Source organism: Ursus arctos, unplaced genomic scaffold, assembly GCF_023065955.2.
Source record: "Ursus arctos isolate Adak ecotype North America unplaced genomic scaffold, UrsArc2.0 scaffold_7, whole genome shotgun sequence".
NCBI classification, from domain to species: domain Eukaryota; kingdom Metazoa; phylum Chordata; class Mammalia; order Carnivora; family Ursidae; genus Ursus; species Ursus arctos.
This window is the reverse complement of record NW_026623089.1, coordinates 63,500,067-63,526,384: the sequence shown is the minus strand read 5'-3', so window position 1 is coordinate 63,526,384 and position 26,318 is coordinate 63,500,067. Positions and strand designations below refer to the sequence as shown.

The 26,318-nt window shown below is 37.8% G+C and overlaps 2 protein-coding genes across 15 annotated transcripts in view; one reads left to right on the top strand and one right to left on the bottom strand.

The window, feature by feature from the left end:
• The window catches only part of PHYHIPL (phytanoyl-CoA 2-hydroxylase interacting protein like), a 68,211-nt gene extending 64,870 nt beyond the window's left edge, over positions 1-3,341 (top strand). Inside the window, exon 6 of the mRNA XM_026504247.4 lies at positions 1,758-3,341. Within this exon, the coding sequence (XP_026360032.1) occupies positions 1,758-2,292 (535 nt within the window). The 3' untranslated portion in view covers positions 2,293-3,341. The remainder of the gene's footprint in view (positions 1-1,757) is intronic.
• The window catches only part of FAM13C (family with sequence similarity 13 member C), a 134,261-nt gene continuing 110,759 nt past the window's right edge, over positions 2,817-26,318 (bottom strand). For 6 of the 14 annotated variants that reach the window (XM_048218944.2, XM_026504245.4, XM_026504240.4 and 3 more), the window contains 7 exons: positions 25,174-25,312; positions 19,974-20,055; positions 18,305-18,516; positions 10,747-10,842; positions 9,249-9,448; positions 7,650-7,751; positions 2,817-4,422 (listed from right to left, as the gene is read on the bottom strand). In XM_048218944.2, the coding sequence (XP_048074901.1) occupies positions 4,299-4,422; positions 7,650-7,751; positions 9,249-9,448; positions 10,747-10,842; positions 18,305-18,516; positions 19,974-20,055; positions 25,174-25,312 (955 nt within the window). In that variant the 3' untranslated portion in view covers positions 2,817-4,298. Of the gene's footprint in view, positions 4,423-7,645; positions 7,752-9,248; positions 9,449-10,746; positions 10,843-18,304; positions 18,517-19,973; positions 20,056-25,173; positions 25,313-26,318 lie in introns of those variants that run through there. The other 8 variants (XM_048218945.2, XM_048218943.2, XM_026504241.4 and 5 more) reach the window with 4 other exon arrangements.

Below are 26,318 nucleotides of genomic sequence, written 5' to 3'. Positions count from 1 at the left end.
TTTGGTAGGTAATAGGTTTCCAGGAATTTATCCATTTCTTCCAAGTTACCCAGTTTGTTGGCATTTAGGATATGTTAAAATTGTATTTCTGTAGTGTTGGTTGTTATTTCTCCTCCTTCATTAGTAATTTTGTGCATTTGGGCCCTCTCTCTTTTTTTTTTAATGGGTCTGACTAGAGTTTTGTCAATTTTGTTGATCTTTTCAAAGAACCAGCTCCTGGTTTCATTGATCTGTTCTATTGTTATTTTAGTTTCTATGTCATTTATTTCTACTCTGATCTCTATTATTTCCTTACTTTGCTAGGTTTGGGTTTTGTTTGTTCTTCTTTTTCTAGCTCCTATAGGTGTGAAGTAAGACTGTTTGAGATTTTTTTTCTTGCTTCTTGAGGTAAGCCTGTATAAACTTCCACCTTAGAACCTCTTTTGCTGCATCCCAAAGATTTTGGACCATTGTGTTTTCTAAAAAGTTTTTGAAAAAGGGAAGAGAACAATAATAGAAGGAATTTGGGAACATCAGGAGGAAAGGAAGAAGAGTAAGAGTAAAAATATGGGGTCCAATCCAGAATATACATACATCTCTTATTTATCTAGTGTCCTCTAATACGTGAGTTTCTTGGTCTTCCCTTGAATCTGCATTTTTAATAAGCTTCCTTGGTAGTTCTTAGGCACTAGAATTTGAGACTCATTGCTGTTCTAAAGTTAGGGGAGACCCTGGGCATACCTCACTGACCCATAGGCTCTTTTAGAAACATGCTGACTGGGAGAAGCTTCTCATACTTGTATGGTAGGTTGTAATTTTCATCCCAACTCATGCTGGTCAAGGACCCAACAAGAAAGGGAAGGCACACTTAGTGGGAGTTCTGGAGAAAATTTGACAAAAGCATCATTCATAAAGGTAGAGACAGAGTTAAGGCACTAATAAGGGATGGTAAAGCAACCAGGAACTATCAAGAGTTGAAAGGTTTTACTACTCTTAGGAAGGGGAATAGAGGACACCCAATAGGAGAAGTAGTAAGAGACATATAGTACATACAAATCCAGCCACACCAGAACTACAAGGCTCTGAAGCATGTCTGAAGACAGCACACTCAAGGCTTTCCTTCCTCCTCTCCTAGATCTGATGGTGCCTCCCATAAGGAGAGCTGAAATAGAAGGGACCAAGGGACAAAGAACCAAATGATAGAGTCCCAACCCACAGTGGAAGGCAAGAAGGATGGAGAATAGATCTGGGGGGACAGTAAAGGGAGAATGACCAGCTCTGATAAAAGAAAAACGCAGGATAGGGGACCTGATTAGTAAACTGTACCTAGGGGGGAAAAAAAACCCACAAAATAAAGCAAGACTCTTTTGTGCTAATATATATACATGGACAGCACCCATATTAGGACTAAATTTTGGCATACTTTAAGGAAACATTCAATATATTTAACCAATACTGTTAGTCCAGTTTTCTCTTCAAAGAGCCACTTCTGAAACCCAGTAGGCATATAATGGTTGTGATTTCAGTTGTAAGATTTCTAATTCCAGTTTGGTTTTTCCAGCCAGGAAATTTTTTATGTAAAGATCTGCAAGGTTTGTAGCAGAACATCCTTGCATTAAAATACATAAAAGTTAAAGTAAGTCAAAAGGTGGATTCTCCTTGATCTGACAGCAGGATGAGCATTCAGACTTTTGGGCCTATCACCAGTCAAATCTACATGTAAATCAATAGCTTTACTACTTTTATACCAAGAAGTGACCATATCTTTTCTCTTGCAGAGAACATCATGGGAATGCTATGCAACCATCAGTCAAGGATAACAGTGGTAGCCATGGCTCGCCTATCAGTGGTAAATTAGAAGGCATCTTCTTCAGCTGCAGCACTGAATTCAATACTGGGAAGCCACCCCAGGATTCACCTTATGGAAGATACAGGTTTGAGATTGCAGCAGAAAAACTTTTTAACCCCAATACTAACTTATACTTTGGGGACTTCTACTGTATGTACACTGCTTATCATTATGTGATTCTTGTCATTGCCCCTGTGGGATCACCAGGAGATGAATTTTGTAAGCAGCGCCTTCCTCAGCTAAATTCCAAGGATAATAAATTTTTGACCTGCACAGAAGAAGATGGGGTGCTGGTTTACCACCATGCCCAGGATGTCATTTTAGAAGTCATTTACACTGACCCTGTGGATCTTTCTCTGGGCACTGTAGCAGAAATCACTGGTCATCAGCTCATGAGTTTGTCTACTGCAAATGCAAAGAAAGATCCCAGCTGCAAAACCTGTAATATCAGTGTTGGACGTTAATGCCCACTTTTCTTATTCTTACCCAGTCCCTTTTCTTCCCCTAGGAGCATTGATCCTCTGTTGTCCATTTTCATTACCACATGTTTTCCACTGAAGCATGCACATGCCGCTATCACCAAAAGCAAATTGCCATTTTTCAAATTTCATCCAGAGCCGTTTTAGTGTTTCCTATTCCCTGCCCTTCCCATTACTTTCAATGATGAAAGTTCTCCTCTGACACTTTATTGCCTAGATGCTGCAATGTTTTTATTTTTCCTTTATGCCAAACATAACAAAGCAATTATATAAACTGCTTTAGCAAAATACAAAATAACGGCTTATAAATGGTGTTTAAATATGCATTCATTTTAATCTACTGAACAAATATTGGGATAACTCCAAACCGCATGAAAGGGTGTAATTGCAGCATGAGTTAAATCTTGAAGCCTAGAATTGTCAGCACTTCCAACTTGTTGTTTGACAGTGTTATTTATGTTATTTATATTAGCTAACAGGAAACAACTATTGTGTTTCAACATAATAAATATAATAGAAAAATATTTTATTTGTATTGTTGTATAAAATATTTACAATCATATAGAATATATAGAGTCACATTTTAATAGCAATTGTATACATGTCATGAAACCATTTCCCTTATCAAAGATGTAGTTTGTAAACTTCAAATAGTTGTGTCTCTGTCCTGTTACAAGTAGATGACTTCAATTAAACAAATTTATGAAGGACATCATTCTGATTCATAAAAGTTATAAAATATCAGGTAAATACAGAGAAAACAATAAGCCTCTGAAATACTCTGCTTCTGAAAGTCAATATTCTTCCATCCAAACTATATGAAAATGTGAATTTGTTCAACATCATGCTTAAACATTACAGAAAACAGAAATACAAACATGGTTGGTACAAGAGAGAAAATGTTGACCTTTTACTTATTTTTACAAGGCAAAAATAATAAATGTGTGTTTTAGTACAAAATAACACAAAACTATATGCACTAAAGTTGATGAAGCAAATAAAATATTCTGGCATCTTTTCCAAGGTGTCTTAACAATTTCCAAACCTTTCATTTTGTACAGAATGAAGAATACCTACAATTCATGAGAAAGCTTTGTGACTTCACAAAGTATATATAGACCTTGGAACATTAAGAAAAATGCATATTCCCAATGGAAAAATAGTTATATACTCTTATAGTAAACAAAAAGATTAGCAATCATAACTATGATCACATTAGATTATATACTGCAGACCACAGATCTATCCAAAATACCTATTTTCAAATTTTAATACAATATTTTATTTTAATATAAACATCTGTCAATTATAGACAAAGATAATTCACAAAGTACATGCTATCAGAATGAACTTTGGTAACCAGAAATGTAAAATTTCAAATAACAGATAAAATAATGTGCTATTTTTATATAGAAATAAAAAATTAGCGGTGACACATTCTAGTATGCTTTACTGAATAGCCTAGCGGACTTAAGGGACAAGGTAGATTTTTTTTTATCACTTAAAAAATCTATTAGAAGTTTCAAATAAATTGCATTCTTACTAGCTGTATTCCTTCCTACATAAAAAGAAGAGTTTCTTTTCCTCCTCTTACTGATTTTATAAAAATCATGCTCTTTTCCATACACTAACATAAGCAATTTCTGGACACTAAATAGACTTTCCCTAATAAGTGGCCCACTGAAAAAGTATTATTTAGATTTGATAAAATATTAAGATGTTTTTTGAAATAATTATACTGACTGTGCATTTTCTCCTTGGCATGGAGGAGACTGAAATTTTTTTTCCAATTATACTGTTGTTATATTTTCCCCCATTTAAATCCTCCTTCCACATTGATAGTTCCACTTGCCATCCCTTCTTCAAAACAGCTAATATTACCACTAAAGTGCTTTAATTTTCAGTATATTGAAACTACTTAGCAAGAATGGCAGAGGAAAATAAACTTGACCTTATCTTGGTTGAAAGTGAGCACAAACATTTCCTGAACCTCAGATTGTTTTGGCCACATCTTGCTTGCTGATGAGGACCTCTAATAGTCTCAGTTTGGCTTTTATGTGCTTGTATTCATAGTACTCGTCTGCCATTGGTATCCTATCTTCCTTTTGTGGACTTCTGCAAAACAGAAAATACTGTCTATTAGCTCATAATAAATCAAGTCATTAAAAATCCTTTTAAATAATTTTTACATGAGAAAGTACAGAGTAGAAGTTTCCACTTGGTTTTTGCATCATGTCTTTTTTACCTTCCCTTCCACCTTCACTCACTCCCTCCTCCATGTGTCATTAGGTTTTTGTATAATAGTACCTTTTGAGAACTTGAATGTCATGGGTATTTTGCAAATAGTTGGTCCACTGCATAGACATACAACAATGGAGCAAGTAAAAAGGAAAAAAAAAAAAAAAAGAACTCTCAAGGCATTCTTAGTCTAGTCATTCTCCCATTACTCATACCACAGTTCACGCCTATGAAGAATGTTCAGCCCTTACAATGAGAGTTGTTAAAAATTCAACCTAAAAACTACATAAATTAAGCAAAATAATTTATAAATTTATGGTAATGGGGGGAAAAAGCTCAATGGCTACCTCATAAACATGAAATATTTCCAAGTTTTCTTTTAATTATAATACCTATCTCTGCTAATGTATAGTAGAATCAGTGAGAAGTTCATGGATTGAATTTATGAGTCTGAATTGCAATGGTTCTCTTTGTACACTAATTCTAAGGCTAGATATCTGACAAAATGTGTTTTATACATATGCATTCTAACTACTATATGTTCTTGCCATTTACTTTGAAGAATGTTCGGGTAACATCTGGAGTTAAAACCATTTCCTTTCCACAAAAATATGTTGCCAGGTTATGTTATCTAAAGGATAGTAATTGCTTCAGGATCTTAGAATGCTCTTCTCTCCTTGGTTGCTAAGATTACCGATTACTTCTAGAACACTTTCATTCATGACTTTGAAGTTCAAGGAGTGGAAAACAGATCAAACACCACAGTTGCTACTGAATATAAACACAAATACTCTGATATTAGTGTGGCTGAATGTAGGCACATAGCAAGCATTTATTGTTTTACCCATACTCCCTTCTATTTCCCAGTACTGATAAAAGATATGAATTTTTAAAAAGCGTGAATCTATAATAAAGATTTCCTAAGAATAGAGTTATCTACTTGTGATGCACCACTCTACGCTGCCCTGGAATTTCTAGTACAGAACTCAGAACAGTACACAAATCTGGAGACAAGGTTTCTCTTCAATATTGTCTAAGTTATTTAACAGAATTCCTTTGCCTCCATTCTGTATTATGGACCAAACTTTTAACTGGGCCTCTAAATACCACCTTAGTTTATAGAAACATATCTAAGCGAAGAAATGATCTAATTTATCAGGAAACATTAGTAACCCATCATGCAACTTTTCCCTGATCTGCATACTCCATTGTGGCTAATAAACAAGAGTGTATGGGCCAGAATGAAAAATTTTGCTAAGTATTTCCTGAGGCAGTATTCCCATTATGTAAAACATGCTAATGTGCTTGGTACAGTTCCTGGCTTATAACTGTTAATGTTATATCTACATGATTATTCCTCTTGCTTGGCAAATATTACCAAGAACATTTACAGTAACTTAAAATTTTTAGTGATCCATTTGCATGGCTATTTTACCTTATGGACAGGATTAGGCCTTCCTAATAAAATTTCTTAGGATAACAAGATTAAGATCCACATTCCCTAATCATTAAACCCTTTGATTTCAGTTGTGATACACCACCACTTTGGCATTTAGTTCAAGTATATTACCACAAGAGGGCATACAACCTCAGTCAAATACAGGTGAATCTGAAGTAGGGTTAAGACTCAAAGGTGCAGTAGAACACTATACATAGAACATCACTAACTTCCCTGAACATCAAAGGTATGCCAAGTACCCCTGGAGCTCCATTAGGCAGGATAACTAGCACACTGGGTGGTCTCAAACTTTGGACTCCTGGGTACGTACAGGTTAAAAAAATGTAAGTGTAAAATCTGTATGGAAATTCTGTAAAGGGAAAAAATGGAAATGGAAAAAGAAAACAAGAAATGATGTTTTATATTCTAAGTTTAACAGCCACATAACATTTCTCGCTAGATTAGTTAACATCAGCAGAAAGGCAAATAACTTGGACTTGTAGCAGTCAACTGGAAAAGGAAGATTGCTGGCAGAAAACAAAGTGGGTTACATCTGTATTTGCTGAACACAAAACATTTCTGACTTAATAGGTCAAGTCCTATTGTACAGCTCTGGAGGACTGACATGGAAAAGCTGCTAAGAGGTGAGTAGACCAAGGTTTCAAGGTGCTTTAGAAAATAGTCCCTGTCCATCAGGTTGACCCTCAGTCTGCTGAAATGAAAGCAGTTCAGAAAGGGCAGTTATGTAGGTGGAGAGGAATACCCAGGGGGCAGTGTATCAGTGACTCCCACCTCTGCCACCTTAATAACTTTGTGACTTTGGGAAAGTTACACTTTATTGTTTTTTAATGCTGACATCCCACAGGACAACTATAGCTTCCCAAAGTATTCCAGGAAGTCCAGTCATTTCATCTTACAACCATGGAAACAGGCTCAGGATAGCTAAATGATTTGTCTCTTTCTCTTCCAAAAGTAGATCAATAATCCTGAATCTTATGATTTTATATATATTATATATATGCATACACAAATATATAATCACATACATATAAAATACATAAATTGTGCATATAAAAATTATATATGTATTGACAATACACCAAAATTTAGAGGAAACTAATGGAATGCCTAATGAGACTTAGGTTGACAAAGAAAAATAGACAAAGAGAGGACATAGCTAAACATTTATGTTAAGGATAGAAAGAATAGCTGTGAACTTTTGATTTGAAAATAAAGAAAGGCAGATCCTGAAGTTTAAAAGATACATTTAAAGCGAAAGAAATATTATTTAATGAAATAGGGAATAACTTGTGAAACTAAGTAACCCAGAACAAAGAAGTTATATGGATTGAAAAATCAAATAGATTTTTTAAAGGTTTAGATAAATTCAATAGTTATAAAGAGATTTATTATGCAAAGTTAGGGATTTTTGGATTTCATCCTTTATTTTTTTAAAGCCTGATGTCACAATTGATAGCTACAGCCTCCCATAAAACATACCTAATAATGGCACTACTAGAATATTGCATTAGGCAGATCTTGAGTCTAAGTCACTGTGGAAATTATATCTTGTATAAAGTTACTGTTCCTGCCAAAAACTGCAGCTCATTATTAACAATAGTTCCCTAGGAAATACTAGCTTAAAAAAATCTCTGCCCACACTTACCTTCCCGTTTGTTTAAAAAACTGTTCTTCAAAGTCCCTTAAGGCTTTCCGAAGTCTCTTCTTGTCAGCCCTAGTTTCTCGGAGATGGTCAAGAAGTACAGGCCTATATCAAGCAAAATATACATTTGCCATTACTGAGCTCTGGCATATTTGAGACATCATAAGATTGATCCATTCAGCAAATCATATTATGACACAGAAGGGTTTTGCCTAAAAGAGTATCTTTTGAATAACTGAAGTACAGGTAGAGCCTAACATAGGGAAGCACATAAGCAGAGGATGAAAACAATGTCAGAAGAGAAGAGAAAGGACAGACAGAAGGCAAGCCAGTGGAGTCCATTATAAAGTGTGGTGAGGGTAATGACCATATGAATGGATGAGGGAGAAAGAGACATTTTGAAAGAATACTCATCAGTATTTGGTGATAGACTAGACCTAAGAGGCACAAAAGGAAGAGAGTTTAAAGAAAATTCTACCCTTAATGTAGTGTATGGGGCAAATGGCCAAACCCTTGGGAACGAAACAGACCTTATTCAAAATAAAGCTAGAATTAGACTGCAAATTCTACTCCTTCATTCTACTAAGACAAAAGTCATGTACTTTTAGAGCAGGAATTCTTATCTACGAAACTTGTGCATAGTTTCAGAACTTTGAACTCCCTGTTATATATTGACATTTTCTTTAAAAAACAAAAATTCCAACACCCCCCAAAAGTTAAGAACAGCTGCTTAAGAACAACCAACCAACCAACAATAAATAAATCAAAGAAAGGAAAGAGAAGAAAAGAGGGAGAGAAAGAAGAAGGGAAAAAAGAGAGGAAGGAAAATTGATTTTCTGCTTCCAAACAGGTTACTTCTCTGAGCTGAAACTGAGGTACCAGCTGATCCTACAAGCACACTGAAATCCCAATTTATACCTTAGTCCTCAGTCCCACCTCATATATTTTTGAGGATTCCATCCCTATCTTGAGGTATACACTCACCGCTCTATAGTAATACATGTTAAAGGAAATCTCATAATCCGGCCTATAACATACAAACCAAAGAGGGTCAAATGATCAAGAGGAATGCCACCTACTGAATAATGATAATTATAACAATAATGATAATATTAATGAAAATACAAATAGCTCCTGAGGGGCCATTAGGAGCCTAAGGACAACTCATTTACTTATGGCCAGGGGGATTCCCAGCCTGGAGAAACCATCTTATCTAAAGGAATAGATAGACTAGGATAAAGGTCCTGACAAATGTTGACCCACATGGGATCCCTATTCCTTTTGGTCCAGTATTTTCCAAAGCCAGCTCTGCTTCACACACTGCCAGGAATTAGACTGATGCCAGACCCTGCTGAAAAGATGTACAACTGTAGGAAATTAGCATTGATGGCAACTTTAGGACTTCATTGGGAGTGCTGGTTCCTCATGGCTTTGTCTTCTTAATTCTCCAGTCAAGAGAACAACCAGATTATGCTTTTAGGCGACTGGTAGTTCACATTTTTTAGAGAATCTAATAGTTCTTGTGAATTTTGTGTGCACATACAAGGTATCCCAGACCAAAAGGAGTTGAAAAGAGACTCCATACTTAGGATTCACACTCACATAGTGGCCTCATGTAAATTGGACATGGATAGGGCTGGTTGCTTGATTTCTTTTTTTTCATCTGGCAGCAGGACCCTAACAGGCTCAGTCTCATTAGAGAAGGTGAGGTGGTCGCCAACAGGAAGGTGAGATGCTGGATCTGGCAAAGAAGGTTGCTGGCTTCCCTGTGGACAGTCTTCATCAGAGTCCTCTTCCTCCTGCTTATCACAAGCAGAGTTAAATAAAGTCACAAAATGCTAAGTGCCTCTTGAAGCAAAAACAGGAAGAGGAACCATAAATAGACACCATGAAAAGAGTAGATGTATCTACTGAAAAATCAGAAGGAAGCAACCAAGAGAAACTCTTCCTCAGTTGCATCAAAAATCTTGCAGAAGTTAATGAGCTAAGAGGCACCCATGCCGTGCTAAAATGCTCAGCAAGTTCAACTCTGCTGGGCCAAAGAAGGCACAGAATCCAAGATAAGGTCCAACTTGGGCTGCACTTCCTACTAGTTCCTCCCTTTCACTTAGACCTTCTGGGCCCCCAGCTTCATAACAGTTACATGGGTTAGGATGAGAGGGACTTCAGACATCCAGAGGGGCAAAAGAGGGACTTTTGCCATCCAGAAATATCCCGAATCAGGTCCTGGGGTGGACCACATTCAGATACAGAGGATATTGAGAAAATTGACAAATTCAGGGATGAGCTCTAGGGAGGCCCAAGCAAATCAGAGTTATTCCTTAATGTGTTCTGCTAATGCTTATCACAACCAAAAGATTTTCTTGCAAGAAAACCTGAAAATTGTAATCCATTTTAAATCATGATTCCTTAATGGAAAAATTTTAGAGATGATGACTCACTATTGTCTTTGTCTTTAAAATTATGAAAGTATAAATGTAGTCAAGTATACTTAAGTGTATATGTGTTAATATTTATTCCTTTTTATATTGATACCTTGAGCAAGTGACTGTTTGAATATTAATGGAGTAGGATTTGTGGTGCTTTTCTAGTTCTGTATTCCCATAAGTCATTCTTTATTAAAAATAGTCTAACTCAATTTCAGTAGCCATATTTTCTATTGAAAGAAATCTTATATCTTACATAATGATGGTCAAATGGTACCAAAAACAAATGTTGCATTATATCAAGGAACATGTAGTCAATTTTCTTATTCAAGAAGAAAAATTAACACACAGAATAGAAAGGCTATTTGGTCTAGCTGTGTTGTAAATTAGATAATGCCACATTGAAATTCATCATTTGTTCAAGAAATGAAAGATAACGTTAAAACTGCCTTCAAAAATGCAATTGTTATAAATTCCTCTTTCATAGTAATTTTAATTATCAGCCACTGTTAAGTATAATATTGGGCTTAACGGAGACTACATTTCTACTTTTTGAAACAACAACTGGCCTTGTTATACTGCGAAGAAGGCTTATTTATAATAAGCTGCCTCCCTACCTAAACTATTCCAAGCACAAGTAAAGGTTTCTAGTTAAAGCAAGCATCCTGACTTACAATTGTTGGAATAAGGGAAGGTGTTGACAAGATTTGCTTGATAACCCTGTACCGGTCGTAAAGAGGCTTTATGAGGTTCTTGTCTTGCTTAGCTACCTGAAAAACATGAAATTCATTATTCTTCCTTTCTTAGATGAGAATGAAAACATGTCAGTATTTTTTAGCAGGCAAAAAAAAAAACAAAAAAAAACCAAACAACAACAAAAAAAAAAACCAATTTTGAAGTCTCAAAGTAGGAGATTAATAATACTATAATACAACAGTAATTAGAAAAAGAGAAGTCATTTATAAGATACTATTTAAAGCGTATGTCAATTTTCTTCTAGGAAATGTTTCTTAAAGGATAGGGCCAAGTTTAGAAAGATGTTTAAAGCTTTCTGAAAGAATCCTAAATATATAAATGGTAAGAAGCCTGTTATGTGCTCCTTCATTTTTTAAAAAACCAATATGTGATTGAGACCTATCAATTTTTCTTCTGAAACACATATTTTCTCTGAATTTTCATTATTATATTCACAAACACCAACCTTGTTTAGGTCTTCATCACAACAAGCTTGGAGTATATACTAGCTTACTGGCTAGCTCTGACATAAACTAGTTTGGATACAACAATTAACTTATTTGAATCCTCAATTTCTTACCTGTACAACAAGTAGGTTGGAATTACAAAGTTCCTTCCAGATAAAAAATGTCATAACCTCTTGGTCCAAGAATATATTCTCCTACTTCTCTGCCGCATGACCCACCCCTGAGCACTATTTTTTTAACAGTCACATTGTACATAAAAATTTAAATAGCTTTCTATTTATCTATCAATCCCTTACCTATCTACCCCACCATCACCTTTCCATCCAAAGTGATAAACCTCTGCTTGCCTTGGTTTTGCTCCCTGCTGTGTATCCTACATTAATTTGTTACATATTTACTACACAAAATTTCCCTTTCACTCTGGTCAGATGGTTCTCACTCAGCAGGTAGCAGGAAGAAATAGCACATAGCATAATCACCTGGGTATCTTTTGTCAAAATGCAAATACCCAAATGTGCTATCTGATTCTCTGCCTTCCAGATCCCCCAGAGGGATCTTGAAGGAAAAGAACATAGCTTAAGTATATGTATTTTTTTAATTTCCTAGTTATTCACATGCTACCCTACCCACCAGTTGAGAACCATTCTGGCCCATATTTATCTTCCTTTACTCTGAACTTCTCTGTCTTATTATCTGGGCCTTGACTATTTTCTGTGTTTCAGTTTTGTCTGCGCAAATGAATTAGAAGTTTTTTTAGAACAAAGATTATATCACTTATTTTTCAAAATTTTCACAGTACCCAACACATCCCCTTCCCTGCTATAAATTTATTAACCCAAGTTTATAAACAAAGGCACCCTAATTTTATCAATCTTCATATAATTCCACAGGCTATAACCTAAGGCTCTTTAATTTTCAGTAGAAAGAAAGGCTTTTTCTAGAAGCCTTTTAAATATTATTGGTTAAGCAACCCCAAGAACCTTTCATTTACTGGCCCAATCATTCCTTAAATATTTTCTTAGTCATGATACATCTTACCATGAAAAAAAAAAATCCTTTCATGTATTTCATGGGGTTTTAACAGGTAATAAAGAAAAAAATCTCAATCCAAGTTCAAAAAACATTAACTGTTTTTTATTCAGTGTCTCATTGGGGCTTATATTCCATAGAAAGCACTTCAGAAAATGATGCATCTTAACCATTATTAACATCTCTCTATGGCAGTTTTGGATTTTTGTGATTTTATTTATTTTTAGTATATTCTCTGCATTCTAGAAAAACTAAATTTAGTCCTAAAAGAAAAAAAGAGTGACCAAAAAGCAAGTCAGAATGATGACTGCTATTACAGAAAAATATCTTTCACAGATGCCAGGTAAAAATCAGCGTCCACGTACAACGTATGCACTCATCTTTCACTATAACGAGTCCCTGATTTTACTCTTAGAATCATTATCAAAGCAATCCCCAAAGAGAGACATGAGGGTTTCAATGGCTGTAAGTACAAAACAGTGTCGAAACTAATTCTATAAGTGCTCATCCTCAAATAGGAAGACAGGCTGCTTGAACAAGAAGGGGCAGTGATCAGACTATGTGCCAGGAGCTGTCCTCCACTCACAGACCCACAGAGAACAGCTATGGAAGGCCTGCAAAGTCAATCTTCATGAAGGAAGATGAGTCAAGAGAGAGACTCTGCTTGAAGTGGTACCTCAAATCTAAAGGGCTGACATACATTTGACTTGGCTATTCCTCAGCCATTTTCTGCTAAGAATCAGACAACTGTCCCCTCTATATTCAATGACTATTTCTGAAATGCATCCTCCCTGCCTCATTCTGCATATTGGTGGCTGTCCGTGGTATGTCAGATGTATCTAACTTATGATTTTTGTTATGTGAATGGAGGCAACAAAGACAATGTTGAGTAACCGGAAATAGGCAGAGAGAGATACCCAGAGCATGAATGGGCTGTGGGACTTAAAGATAAATAAAAGGAGATAAATACCAAAGATACTTAGCCTAACTTCCTTCTCCTCCATTTTTTTATGACATCAGAAAGAGTGGAATGAAAAGGAGGTTGAGCAAGAGGCAACTGTGCATAGAACAGTTTGATATGATTTGTTGACAATTTGACAACTTTGCCATAAAAAATTTCTGAGACCCCTACCTAGTAAGGTTATTTGAATCAGCAACGCTACAGGATTTATCAATCAATCAATGGGTTATTTGGAAGAGCAGCTCCCAAACAAGCTGGCAAGACACAACTGCTGCTGAGAAGACAGCCCAAGTGTATTTCTTTCTGGGCCCTGGTCAGAAAGTTGTTTGGGAAAAAACTGCCATAGCTTCCATGCTTTTAGCATCATGCTTGTTTTCCTTTCTTCCCATGGCATTAGCCCCCTGTATTCCCTCACAGTAAACCACAGAAATTTATGTAAAACTCATTTGAATCAGCCCCATAATTAAGATCTCTCCTAAAGAGGGAAGAGTGAAGGGAATCAATTACTCTAGCTTTAGAGTCAAGTGTTGCCAAGCTTTTCCTGTGTCTGAGTCTCTGCAGCCCCTCCCCAAGTGAGACGTATATATGGAACAAGTCTGACTTCTGAACTAATAAGTCAAACAATGTGAAAAGTTAGTAATGAACATGATCATACAAAGCAACTGCTGAAGAGAATGGCTTGGTCAATATAAAAGATTTCTAAGCAGGGGATTGCAGGTTAGTATTGGTCTTGAAACCAGAGGACACGAGTTCAGAAAACCAGCTTTAAAACTCACCTATTTTTAACATGGAAAATTATGTAAGGTCTGAACGTTAGATTTTCGATATAGAGACTATAATGTTATATAAATACATTGTTTCAATAAGTTAGCATATGTAAATGCCCCTGGCAAAGAGTCAGGTGTACTAACTGTTTATTTAAGCTACAAACTAGTTGATTTCAGGTTACTATCAATGTTGTACATTACTTAAAAGGAACACCATGGTGCTATTAAATAAATTTTAAGAATAAAAGAATGTGAATCTATTTCTTTATACAAAAAGCTATCCAGAATATACAAACTGAAAAAAAGGGATAATTATATAATGCGTTACTTTTAGTTTTAAAAGGGGACAAATTAAGAATGTATATTGACACTTTCTTGTATATGCTTTATATAGAAACTCAAAAAGTACACATAACACATTAGTAACAATAGTTACCTACTTGGGGATGGGAGACCTCAAAGCTAGAGCTAGCAGTTGAGATGGCAGAGTCTTTTTAATGTGCAGCTTTTTACATTTTTTTGAACTATGTGAGTTAGTATTATCTATTAAGAAAATTATTTTTATTTTTTAAAAGGAGAAGTAGGCAAAAGAACTTGATGGGATCTTCCTTTTGATGCCCTTTACCTCTAAGTTTCCCTCTCTTCAATGTATAACAACCACTATATTTTCACTATATATACAATGTATAACAATCACTATATTTTCATTTGATTTTAAAAAATAAAATGATTTTTTTTTTTTAAATCTGCTTTCCTCCTCCAAGATGCTGCAGTTAGCAAAGGGCCGGAAGAAGTAACTGCCATTACTCATGTAGTCGGTAATTTGTGCCATGCCCCTAACACCACCTACAGTTCCCAGAAAGGGCAATAAAATGGGTATAATGTGCCCACACCAATTTGGGATTTTCAAAAGAAAAGGACATAAATAGGCACCACAATCAGACTCAGGGGATGATTCATTCACTTCCAGGGCTCAGTGGATAACCTGTGACCCAGAAGTGATTACTTCCAGAAATCATCCCTTAATAGAAGAGGAGGAAAATTACTCTATAGCAGTATCTGAACTGACAAGGCATCGCTACAGGATTTATCAGCTTTAGTGTGGGCTCTGACCAAATACCAAATGCAAAAATTTCACAAAAGTCTCTCTAGAAAAGAAACAATTCTTCATCTTGGAAGTTTTAATATTTAATGTATTTTCAGCAGTAAAGCAAGGACCCCAGAAAAAACCATCTGCCAATTTGAGTTTAAAGAAATGGGACATATTCAGATAATCTCAAATGCTAACACGCTCACTGAGGAGCCAGGAGTAACATAGCTACTGTGGAAATCTGCAAACCTCCCTTGGCTTCTACTGTGATTTGGGGATTCTCCTAGAGGAAGCACCTGATACTGACTACCCACTTTACGGTCTGCTATATTAAACTTCCCAAGGAACAATCCTACAGCTTTAGATATGCAGAGCTGCATGTTCCACTACAGATGCTTTCTATTTAAAGGGCCTCCCGCCAGCCTGCTGCAGAGATATCTGAAGGGGCTTCTGACATTTATTAAACAACTCACCAGATACTTCATTTAAAATAATACAATTAAATTGCCATTTAAGGAAAGATAACTTACGAAGAACTCAAATATGCTTCTTTGATCTTTAGACTCTCGTGTGCATGTGCCTATATTTGACTTAGATGCCTCAGTAGGGTCACCAACCATCTGCATTTTCCCAGGATGAAAGCATTTGAAATTTTCAGCATCCAGGAAAATCCAAGGAAACCAGGGATGGTTGGTCACACTATTGCTCAAAGATCTTAAAATAAACACATTCAAAACAGACCTCTTAAGTTTCCAGTCCCATCCCCAATCTGTTCCTCCCATAGTATTCCCCATCTTGGTAAATGGACCCATAATCATCTTGGATTCTTCTTTCCTTCACTCCCTACTGTCCAATGACTCATCATATCCTTTTGATTCTACATCCAAAATATACTTTGAATGGGTCTATCTCTGTCCATCTCCAAGGCTATCATGCTAGTCCAAACCACCCATTTCATCTTCCCCTTTCCACTCTTTCCCCCTATCATTTATTCTTCACACAACAATCAGAAAGATCTTTTCGATGTAAATCACATCACGTCACTTTCCCATTTTCAACAACTCAACAGCTTTCCAATAACTTCTACTACCCTAAAAGGTCTGGTATCAGAGCCCCCAATCTGTCTTTCTGATAGATTATGCTATCCTGTGCTCTAGCCCTCAGACCCAAGAATTCCAAGTACATGCAAGCTCTCCCTTCAAGGTTTTCATATTTGCAGTTCCATCTGCCTAAAATGCTTTTCGGTGCTCTCTTGGCCAGCGAATTCTTCTTAATGAAGAATGTAATATGTCACCTATTGGCCTTCCTAATCACTTTATATAAAGTAGAAACCATACCCATTATTTTCTATAATAGTATCTGTTTAATTCTTTGCACACTATTTATCAAAATCTTTATAATTTGATTTCTTGAACTGTTTGTTATTGTTTCCCAATTCCCAGAAGAACATGAGCTTTGTGAGGGCAGCAACCCCCATAGCTTCTCTATCATATTATATCCAGGATGTATCATATTTCACAACACATAATAGGCACTCAAATATCTTTGCAAATGAATGATTGCACACCAGTCACATCTTTCCTTATTGTCACAATAATTATGTAAGTAGGTATTGTCTGTATTTTATAGATGATGAAGTTGAATCTCAGCGAATTAGTTCCCTTGCTAAGTGTACATAGATAGAAAGTGCTTGGTGAAGCACTGAGTCCTGATCTAAGTCTACTATACCAGTCCTAACTCATCCCTCACTGCACTAATCAAGTGGAACATACAATTAGGACTTGGGTGTTGACCAAGCTTCTCTTATAGATGTGGCTAAGGTAACTAGAAAATACAAGAAAGACCATTAGAAGTGCTGAAAGATGGAAAACCATAGATGCCCCTGTGTGTGTGTGTGTGTGTGTGTGTGTGTGTGTGTGTGTCTCACTTATGCACTGGCTACCACAAAAATCTAAAATCTTTGGTGGGGAGGGAATGGGTTGGTCAAGTTAGATGAAAAACTATTCACTTTTCACAACACATAATTGATTATTTTTAAGTCTAAACATATTTCATTAAAAAAAAAAAAAACATGAAAAACAGAGGTGGCCAAAGGCCCATTTCTGCTTGTAGATCACAAGTCTCCATGTAAAGGAGAAGTCCAGGGGCTTATGGTGAGCCTTTGGGATTTGATATAGGTTGCCACCTTATGATTAAGACCAGACAATGTGCAATATAACAGGTAAGGGCAGCATTCTCCTCAAGAACACTAGATTTCAAAGTTAAATATGCTAGTTTGTTCAGTCATCTGTCCATTCACTCAGCAAACATTTATTCAATACCCACTATGCACAGACACAGTAGGATCGGGAGCTACAAACAGCTCTTCTACTCAAGAGGTCTAAAGTGTAAAATGAGAAACAGAAAATGTCACACAGCATAGTTAGATCTATGACAGGGAGTTACAACTCTTATTCAAGAAATTAAAGGCAACCATACCACTTTCAGAGCTGAGACAGAAAGGACTACAAGGCAGGTTCCCTGGCGTAAGTGAAATGTAAACATAGGTGTACAGGATGAGGAGGAATTAGCCAGGTAAATACTAATTGCTTTCATTATCTTCTTTGTGAAATATGATAAATATTTTCTTCAAGCTCTAGGCTCTTTTGCCAAATGTCTCATTGACAACTCTACCTGAATGTCTCAGAGATTTCAAAACTAGGATGTCTGAAGAGTTCAGCTTTAGACCTCTTATTAACTAACACTTTTCAAAAAAAGCCTACCTCTTTACTCCTACTATAGAAGATACTAAACCATTTTCCCTACTATGTATACCTCATCCCAGCTTCTTTATTTTTTAAATAAAACATATGGTAAAATGGGATTGTGATACTAATCTTGGGTTAATTCGTTAGCCTACTGGGGGAACTGGGGGAGAAAGAGATATGATATACCCTAATATCTTCGCCATTTGCTTCCCACCAACATGCAATACTATGACTTCCAGAATAACATCCTGGAATTAAGTGGCAACACCCATAGGTCATGGCCAATAAGCTTCCTAAGAACTCAGCTGACTGAAATTTCAGAGCCAGTCTCCTAAAGATGTTTATGTGGTGCCAGGTGCTCTTATGAATTTGTCAAAACCAAAATCTCACTGACACGGTATTGAGTGTTAGGGCCTATGAGGGTATGGTGAGGTACCTTAGAATCCTCCTGAGCAGAGAGCTGCTCTCTCTTCTCCTTCAGGCATGTCAGCACAGCATCTGGAGTCTCCTCTCCAGAGGAGCATGGCTCAGGGCCCACAGCTTCTAGCTTCCCATTCTCTCTGGGGACTGCGGGTTGCTCACAGGACAGGTTTCTAGGTGGGCCTTTGGGAACACTCCCTTGTTCTTCTGAGAGCTTCAGCTTCAGTTCTAAGAGAAATGCCATGAGTTACCACGAACAAGGAGGATTCACTGGGCTTAAGAGTAGAGAGCCTTTAAGAAATTCCCACCACTGATGTGAAGTCAGTGGAAATGGATGGTGTTGCTGATGGCTTTCCACGGGGCAAGGGCAGCCCTAGTAACCAGAACCAATAGCACAATCTCCCAGTCAGATAGAAACAAAGGGCTCTAGAGGCTGGAATCTCATGGAAATGGGGTAACTCATGTGTAGGAGGAATTCAGTGGTTTGAATTTCAGAGGATGAGTTCTAGAGGAAGCCCAGTGGAGTGGTACTTCCCCAAAGATTTTATCTGTTACCAACCATAACACCTGGAATTCTACACTCAAAGGTTCATTTACTTAAATTGGGAAGTTTTGTGCCATTAAGAGCCCCTGGGTAAATAAAAGCAAGCCCTTCTGTAAGACATTACACCTGTAGATATCTGAGGAATCACAGGAGGTCTGGGAAAGGAGAGATGGGAATGCCAGCCCCAACTTGACAGATTTCACCATTTGGTCTAATGTTATCTTTTAAAATCCAGGAATCACCATTATTTCAGTGTGGCTTTATATAAGCCTACATAATTAAAAATAAAAAAGCCACCTGAGACTTGTCAGGGAATTACTTTTCAGAATATGCTAAGAGGCTGATAATGTCAATGTGGCCATTTGTATCGATTTCTCAATTACATAGATCGTTTTCTTTGTTTGATGTTTGTTTTTTAGTTAGACTCTGGTGTGGTGTTTAAACACTGCATATTTTATAAACCTGCTACATCATTACAGTTTAATGCCACTGAATTAATATTTCCTGCCAGTTCCTTATCGCCACCCTTTTAGAAATTTGGAAAAAATTCCCTCATCTCTAAGTATCGAAATAAGAATGTGGACAGGGGAAGAAAATAAATTTTTATTGGTAAATACCATAGTACTTTTAAATGGATTTTAGAGTTAATTAATACTTATATCAACATCTCCAGAGAAACACAGAAAGAAGAACACTGATTAGGGGGTAGGAGAACGGAGTTTTACACCTAACTCACTACCGCCCAACTATGTAACTTGTCCCTATCTTTGGACATAAATGTCCTCATTTGTGCAATGGGGCATGCAGAGTAAATGATTGCTCAGGCCTTTTTCTAACATCCAAGAATCTAGTAACCCAAGGGAGTTAATACTCCATATGGTGAAATGTTCCTGGCACCGAAGTGAATCATTCCACTTCAGAATCTGTAGTTCCTCAGTCTCTTTATAAGGAGAATTATTAGATGGGGCCAAAGGATGAAGGGGACCCAGGACACTTTATTTCAAAATGGAGCCTCCAATCTAGGTGAAAGACAAGGTTAAAGAGGGCACAGGTGGAAAAGAATAAAAAAATGCCTGGGAGCACATTATCAATATTTTAACTGCTTCCTTTCTGGGAAAAGAGATCCTTGACCGGCCCTTACCTTTGAGTTGTTTACGACCTTTAGCCAAATCATTCATCCACTTCAGGACTTCAGGATTAGAAGTCTTGTCACCATGTGAAGGCTACAAGGGAGGGGAAAGTGTGGGTAGAAGGGAGGGAGGGAGGAAAAGAAAAAGAAAAATTTTAAATAGCCAAGACACACAAAGGTAGTTCAGAGACATAAACCTGGGAGAGAAATTCAGGTGTGACAACTCCAGTTGATAGAGTTTCTTCTGAAAAACAGAGCAAACATTCTTGACCTCCTCCACATTTTTGTCCTTGCCATGGGCATTGTTTCTAAATGTGCCTAGTCACTCAGCACTTTTCACATAGCCCTAATCATGCCAGTGTCCCCTTCAGTCTAACCCTCAGTCTCCCTGTGGGCCACGCACACCCCACACTTGTTTGCCAGGGCTTTCTTCATATCAGTGTGGATGACTGCATTAATATAAACCAGTGCTTGCTCCCTAGCCTGTGCTCACACACATGGTTTATGACCACAACCTGTGTGGGTTATAGGGACAAACTGGATGATTTAGCTCTTATCAGTCATTTCCACAAATGTGGAGAAAGGAGACCCCAGGATCTCTAAAACCTGACAACAGTCTGAGAAGTCAGTACTTCAGGGGGATACCCATATTTCTAATCATCTCACTGTTTATAGACTCAATATCCTACTGGACTAACACTAAAGTAAAACATAGTCTTATGTGTGTGACCTTGGGCAAATTAGTCAGCCTCAGTTCCATCTACCAGATGAGGATTATAACAGCATCTCCCTCATCGGGTTGCTGTAAGGGGCAAATTAGTTGATGTACATAACACAGTGAAAGCATTTACTGGCATGCTATACACTATAGGTGTGTTGGCTAGAATTACAAATGTTATTATTATTACTGGCAGTGGTGATAGTAGTAGTGTTCCTACCAGACTTTCACAGGAATTCTTCATATGTCTTCACCAACAAACATATATGTAGGGGTATGTACATCTTACCAAGTAGTTAATAGAACTTGGATGTGGCAAGAAGAATATATTTTTTTATTTTGGGACATGACTCTGTTAAAACAAATCATTCACTTTGACTTCTGGATTTTTTCTCAGAGCATAAAAGTGGATTTTCTACAGAAAAGAGAAACAAGGAAAGAAGGATGGCCAAACATACTTAACCTCCACTCCCATATGTCAGTAAGATCTTTCTTAAATAAATCAAGGCCACCCTGTTAACTTCAATGCAGGCTCAAGAAGATTAATGGTTACTCTGAATTGAGTATACACAAGGACTACTATATAGGAATGTTCAAGTTACCCTGATCATAATTATTATATAGCCAGACATGTGTACATTGATAGTGATTAAATCTAAGGGCTCTGCCACATGTTTTTTAAGGATCAGCTAAGTCCATGTAACATTAGCAAGTTGTTGGTGAGAGAAGGGCATCAAGAGAGAAATGCGTCCCTCCTAGGTTCAAAGGAAAAAAAACAGTGCTGGTGTGACATGGTCATCAAATGTACCTGGGATTAGGGGTGCCTGGGTGGCTCAGTTCATTGGGTGTCTGACTCTTGATTTTGGCCCAGGTCATAATCTCATGGTCCTGAGATCGAGCCCAGAATCAGCCTTCACACTCAGCATAGGATTCTCCCTCTCCCTCTCTCTCTGAACCCCCCCTCTGGCTCACACACATGTACTTTCTCTAATTAAAAAAAATGTACATGGGATTAAATATGTTAATTGTGAAACATAAGGCATGGTTCTGTCAGTTCTAGAGTGATGTAAAAACTATACTTTTAAAATCAAGATGGAAAAGAAGGTTGAAGGAAAACAAAGTGGTTTTTTCCTAGGGGAGCTCAGATGGGATAGCATGGATGGTTTCCATGAGTGAAGCCCTGGTTTCAGTACCATGGACAGTGACACAAGGCCCACCTCCAAAACAGCTTAGCCTGGTCCTACCCATGATGTGCTAGGATGGTGCACTGTGCCACTTCCCTGATACATAGTGTAGTGTGCTGGCTTTGGGTAACAGTCTGGTTATATGGACAGTCAATATTTTACTTTTGGTTTCTCAAAATCCTCACAGAATTCTCCACTCTGATCTGAAGACACATCCTGTTCATCTGGAACACATCTTTCTCACTGGATATGCTCTATACAGTTACCATCTTTTAAAATAATGTTAAGAACAAGAACAAAAACCTAAGACGCTACATCAAGGACCACCAAAGCAATCAGCTTTCACTACTGCAAACAGGACTTAGGAAAAACTTAAGGCTGATTTTTTTCTGACAAAATATTTTAAAGCCTGAAATCGTTTTCTGAAATGAATTTTTTATTTCCCTACTCCCAGGGGAGCTTTCAAAAGAGGTTAAATCAAGCTTACAAGGAAGGCAGCTTTCAGATCACATGGAAAGTTTTCATGTACAAACTGTGGATCTTCAAGCCTTTTAACTTCTACACTGAAATATTCCAGTTTAATAGACCCCAAGAGGATATAAACCCAGAAATTACAGACTCAGAATGATAAAGTAGCAAGTACAAAGTCACAAAGTATTTTGTTCAATGCAAATTAAACGGGACCTCCAAGGCACATGACCAAGGATATCACTGGACTAGATTTGTGGTCTGTCAAAGACAGTTCAAAAGACATTTTAGAAAGAATTCTGGATTAGGAATGAGAAGAGCTGAGTTGTTTTGGCTAGGCCAATTCTTCACTGTGTCATCCTGGGGAAGTCATTTTCCTTCTCAGCCTCAGGTCCTTCAATGCTCAAATGAGAAATAAGACTGACTGATCCCTTCTAATTTCAATATTCTCTAATTTCACAACTAGTGGACATCTGGCTGAAACAGCTTTTTCTAACTCCATGAGTGTAACGATAGATACATGTAAAATTAATTGTAGGGAATAAACACGGTTTGGGATAGGAATGTAAAATGGTCACATTCAGCAGAGGGAAAGATGCATGTTGTACTAGGACATCAGACTAGTGCAGAGGCCCAGCAGGAGCTCAGACTGAAACGCTAGCTGTGGGTGCTATTAATTCCACAATCAGCCTGCCAGGAAGGAAATCTTTACACACACCAACCAATTAAAGTCCATTAACATGTCAAACCTCTAACCACAGCCTGGCACCCTGGCAGGAAGGGTGAAGGGAAGCCCTGTTCCCTAAAACATGGAAGGTTCTGGTTATACCAGAGACTTTTATACACACTGAGACAGTGGTGACCATGGGGCCTTCCTCTACTGCTCCCAAATTCATCCATCTGCATTTGTGAATGTGTAAGTGTGTTGTGTGGGCATGTGTGTGTACCAGCTCAAAAACTTCTCTAGACAAGGGCAGGAGGTGCCAGAAGAAATTCTTTCCCAAAATAGGCAGTCTGCTAGATGGTTGTTATAGTTGAGAGAAGTAATCCAGGGTCTGTGGCTGCAGGTAGAAAAAAATCAGGAAAGAACTAATGTGTACAATTTTTCTTCATTTTTGGACAAGGCGGAGGCTGTCATAGAATAGCCTGGTCAAATATCACTCAAATAGATTAAAAAGTTAATATCTAGGACCACTTACTTCCTTTGTGCCTAACACTATAATAAGCATTATATATGCACTCCCTCATTTAACTCACAAACTTAAGAAATCACTACAAATATAACCTTCACTATGCAGACAGATAAACTGAGACTCAGAAAGATAAAGTAACAAGTCCAAAGTCACAAAGTTCCTAACTAGCTGTGCCGCATTCAAATCCAGACCAGCCTGACTTAAGGATGGCAGGTAATAAGTATTAACAGGCCCTGGGAATGAAGCCCCTAGTGGTTACTCTACTACTTCCAGTGTGAGGATATGACAGATCCAGAAACATTCCAGCAGCAAACAGAGAAAATCAACTTCTCTCAAGATAGCTAGAACCTTCAAAAATGTGGACACTAACAAATTTTACTTCTATTCCTCCACTGTAAAACCTACTCATCTTTCATCTACCACCCCCAGTCTGAGCTGATAGAACACAACTACCTAAAGCAAGTTACAAGTCTTTTCTGGGCCTCAGTTGCCTTATCTGTAAAATAAAGTCCTGTACTTGTTATGGGTAGAGTGCCTTCTTGTTCTAAAGAAGTAAAAGACAGTAAGCAGCTGTCACTGCCTGACTTCGAGGAAGAAGAGAACCTTCAACACCCTGACTACGGTTGTCTCAAATAGCAGTCTGATTTTTTTTTTCCTGTTGTGCAAAGCTAAAAACAAAAACAAAACACTCCTGATACCCCTTTTTTTAGTGAATTTGAAGCCACTGTGGGAAAAGGATCGGAGGAATGGGAGAGTGGAATATCACCCATTCTCACCTCTCTCCCCAGATCTTATCCCACTCACAGGGATGTGCTGATTGCCTCTGTACCAAGTGTTTAGTGAGCCTTTAAATATTTCAAGATGTATGAGACATTATTCTCTGTTCTTTTTTATTCTGATAACAAGCTGTCTGGGCTCTCTGCCAAAGACCCAATATCTTTGTGCAATTCTGCATGAATATGATTTTTGTCTATGCCATGGTCACCATGAAGGAAAATAAATAAAACTAGCATTGGCCATAAGGACACTTAGCTCTCTATCATTTCTCATGTCATAAAAGAAAAGGTTCATCATTACAACACTGCAGCACCAGCATGAAGACTGATGTCTGACCGGAAAGGATGGCTTGGGGTTTGTCGTTATGAGTGACCTGAACAGATGTCACTTGAAGGGTCCTTATCTATCAACCAGAGGTACTCTTATGTCAAAGAAGACTTTCTCTCTTCCCTCATTCTGTTCTCAGTTAGAGATTCTGACCTTTGGGTCCTTAATAGGTTCTTATAAAACTGCAAATAGTAAAGAGTTAAAGAAAAAATAAGATCAAATTGTAAAAGCTTTCCAAATTTTGGTCCTAGAAACAGTGACAGTAGTGCTCCCCAGGGGGAGAGGGAAAAAAAAAGAGTATCAATAATCAAATCAGTTTGGAAACAAGAGTTATAATCCATTACTAGGAAATATCTTATCATGGTCAAATTACAGCCTGTGAGAATAGGACAGATCCAGGAAGGAAACTCAATTTATGATGGGTCCTGGGTTGGCAAATGGAAACAGCTGTCCCCTGGCACAGAGGAGTGACCAAAAAGGAAGGACAGAAAAGCCCACACGCTTCTGACACAATCCACTCTTATTTCAAACCATAGGGCCCTTACCCGGTATTTCTTTTCTTGTTCGAATTTTTCTTCAAATTTCCGAATTTTTCGCTTGAGGCTCTGGATGTGCTTGGTGAGCTGGGTAATGGTCTGTGGCTCCTTGCCATCACCACAGCTGCACCGTGAAGAACTTCGGGGCCTGTAACAATTTCAGGGAGGGGCAGAATCATCAAAACCCATGGTTTTCCCACAAACATGGCTGCTGGTCTACAAACCAAGCTTCCTGGATTTTCAGAAAGGGCAGTGTGTTATTTGATGTGTCTACATAGTGGCATCTGCTTATTAATAGAGACCACCGATCACAGAATTCCATTATGGGAAAATGCTATCAGGGACTTTAATATATAAACGTCAGAATATTAGTCCAGGAAATGCATTTCCTAAAGCTTGGAGGAAGCCAATTTAAGACCAAAAAGAGACATCCTGCTGTGGTGTCATCCCTGACAGGTTGCAGGAGACCCACCTAGGGACATTTTAAGGAAGATATATTGACACAACAGAGCCTTTGCGAATCCGGTAAGAGGAATGGACCCCGCCTCCAAAAAATTCATTCATCCTCTCGCATGGCGTATACTTTATAAGAGCAAGAACCCACTAACTCCCTCAAGTCCATCAATAGACAGCCTGTGGGCTCAGGTTTGGATAAATTCATTAATGACCTCGGAAGTTACCCAGGAGAAACTAGGGATTCCCTGTACATATTTTCAGTCGAGGCACACTCATTTTAGCGATGCATCAAAATTATTTGTAGAATTAAAAAAGAAGTGCATAGTTCCACACTTTCTGGGTGGAGGGCAGCCATGGTAAGCTACCATTTTTCTAGAATCTAAGAAGCAATTGTGGTGTACAACTCCCAAGCACTGCCACAAGCCATCCGCAGAGGCCACTGGTGGGCACGGAATGAAAGACTAAGCTCACCGCGAGGGTAGTCCTGATTTCTGCGTATACTTATTCTTACGTACGACTCTGATCATTTCACCAGAAAAGTTCAAACATGCAAGCCCTGGGGTATCCTGCACCCCCTGACCATTTCCTCCTGAGACAGCAAGAACCTAAACAGCATCCCAACTAGAAAGTAGAGATGGTTGTTGCCATTCATCGCTCAGGTCTCGCAGTTGCATTTGGTAAGCACTTTTGCACTCTTT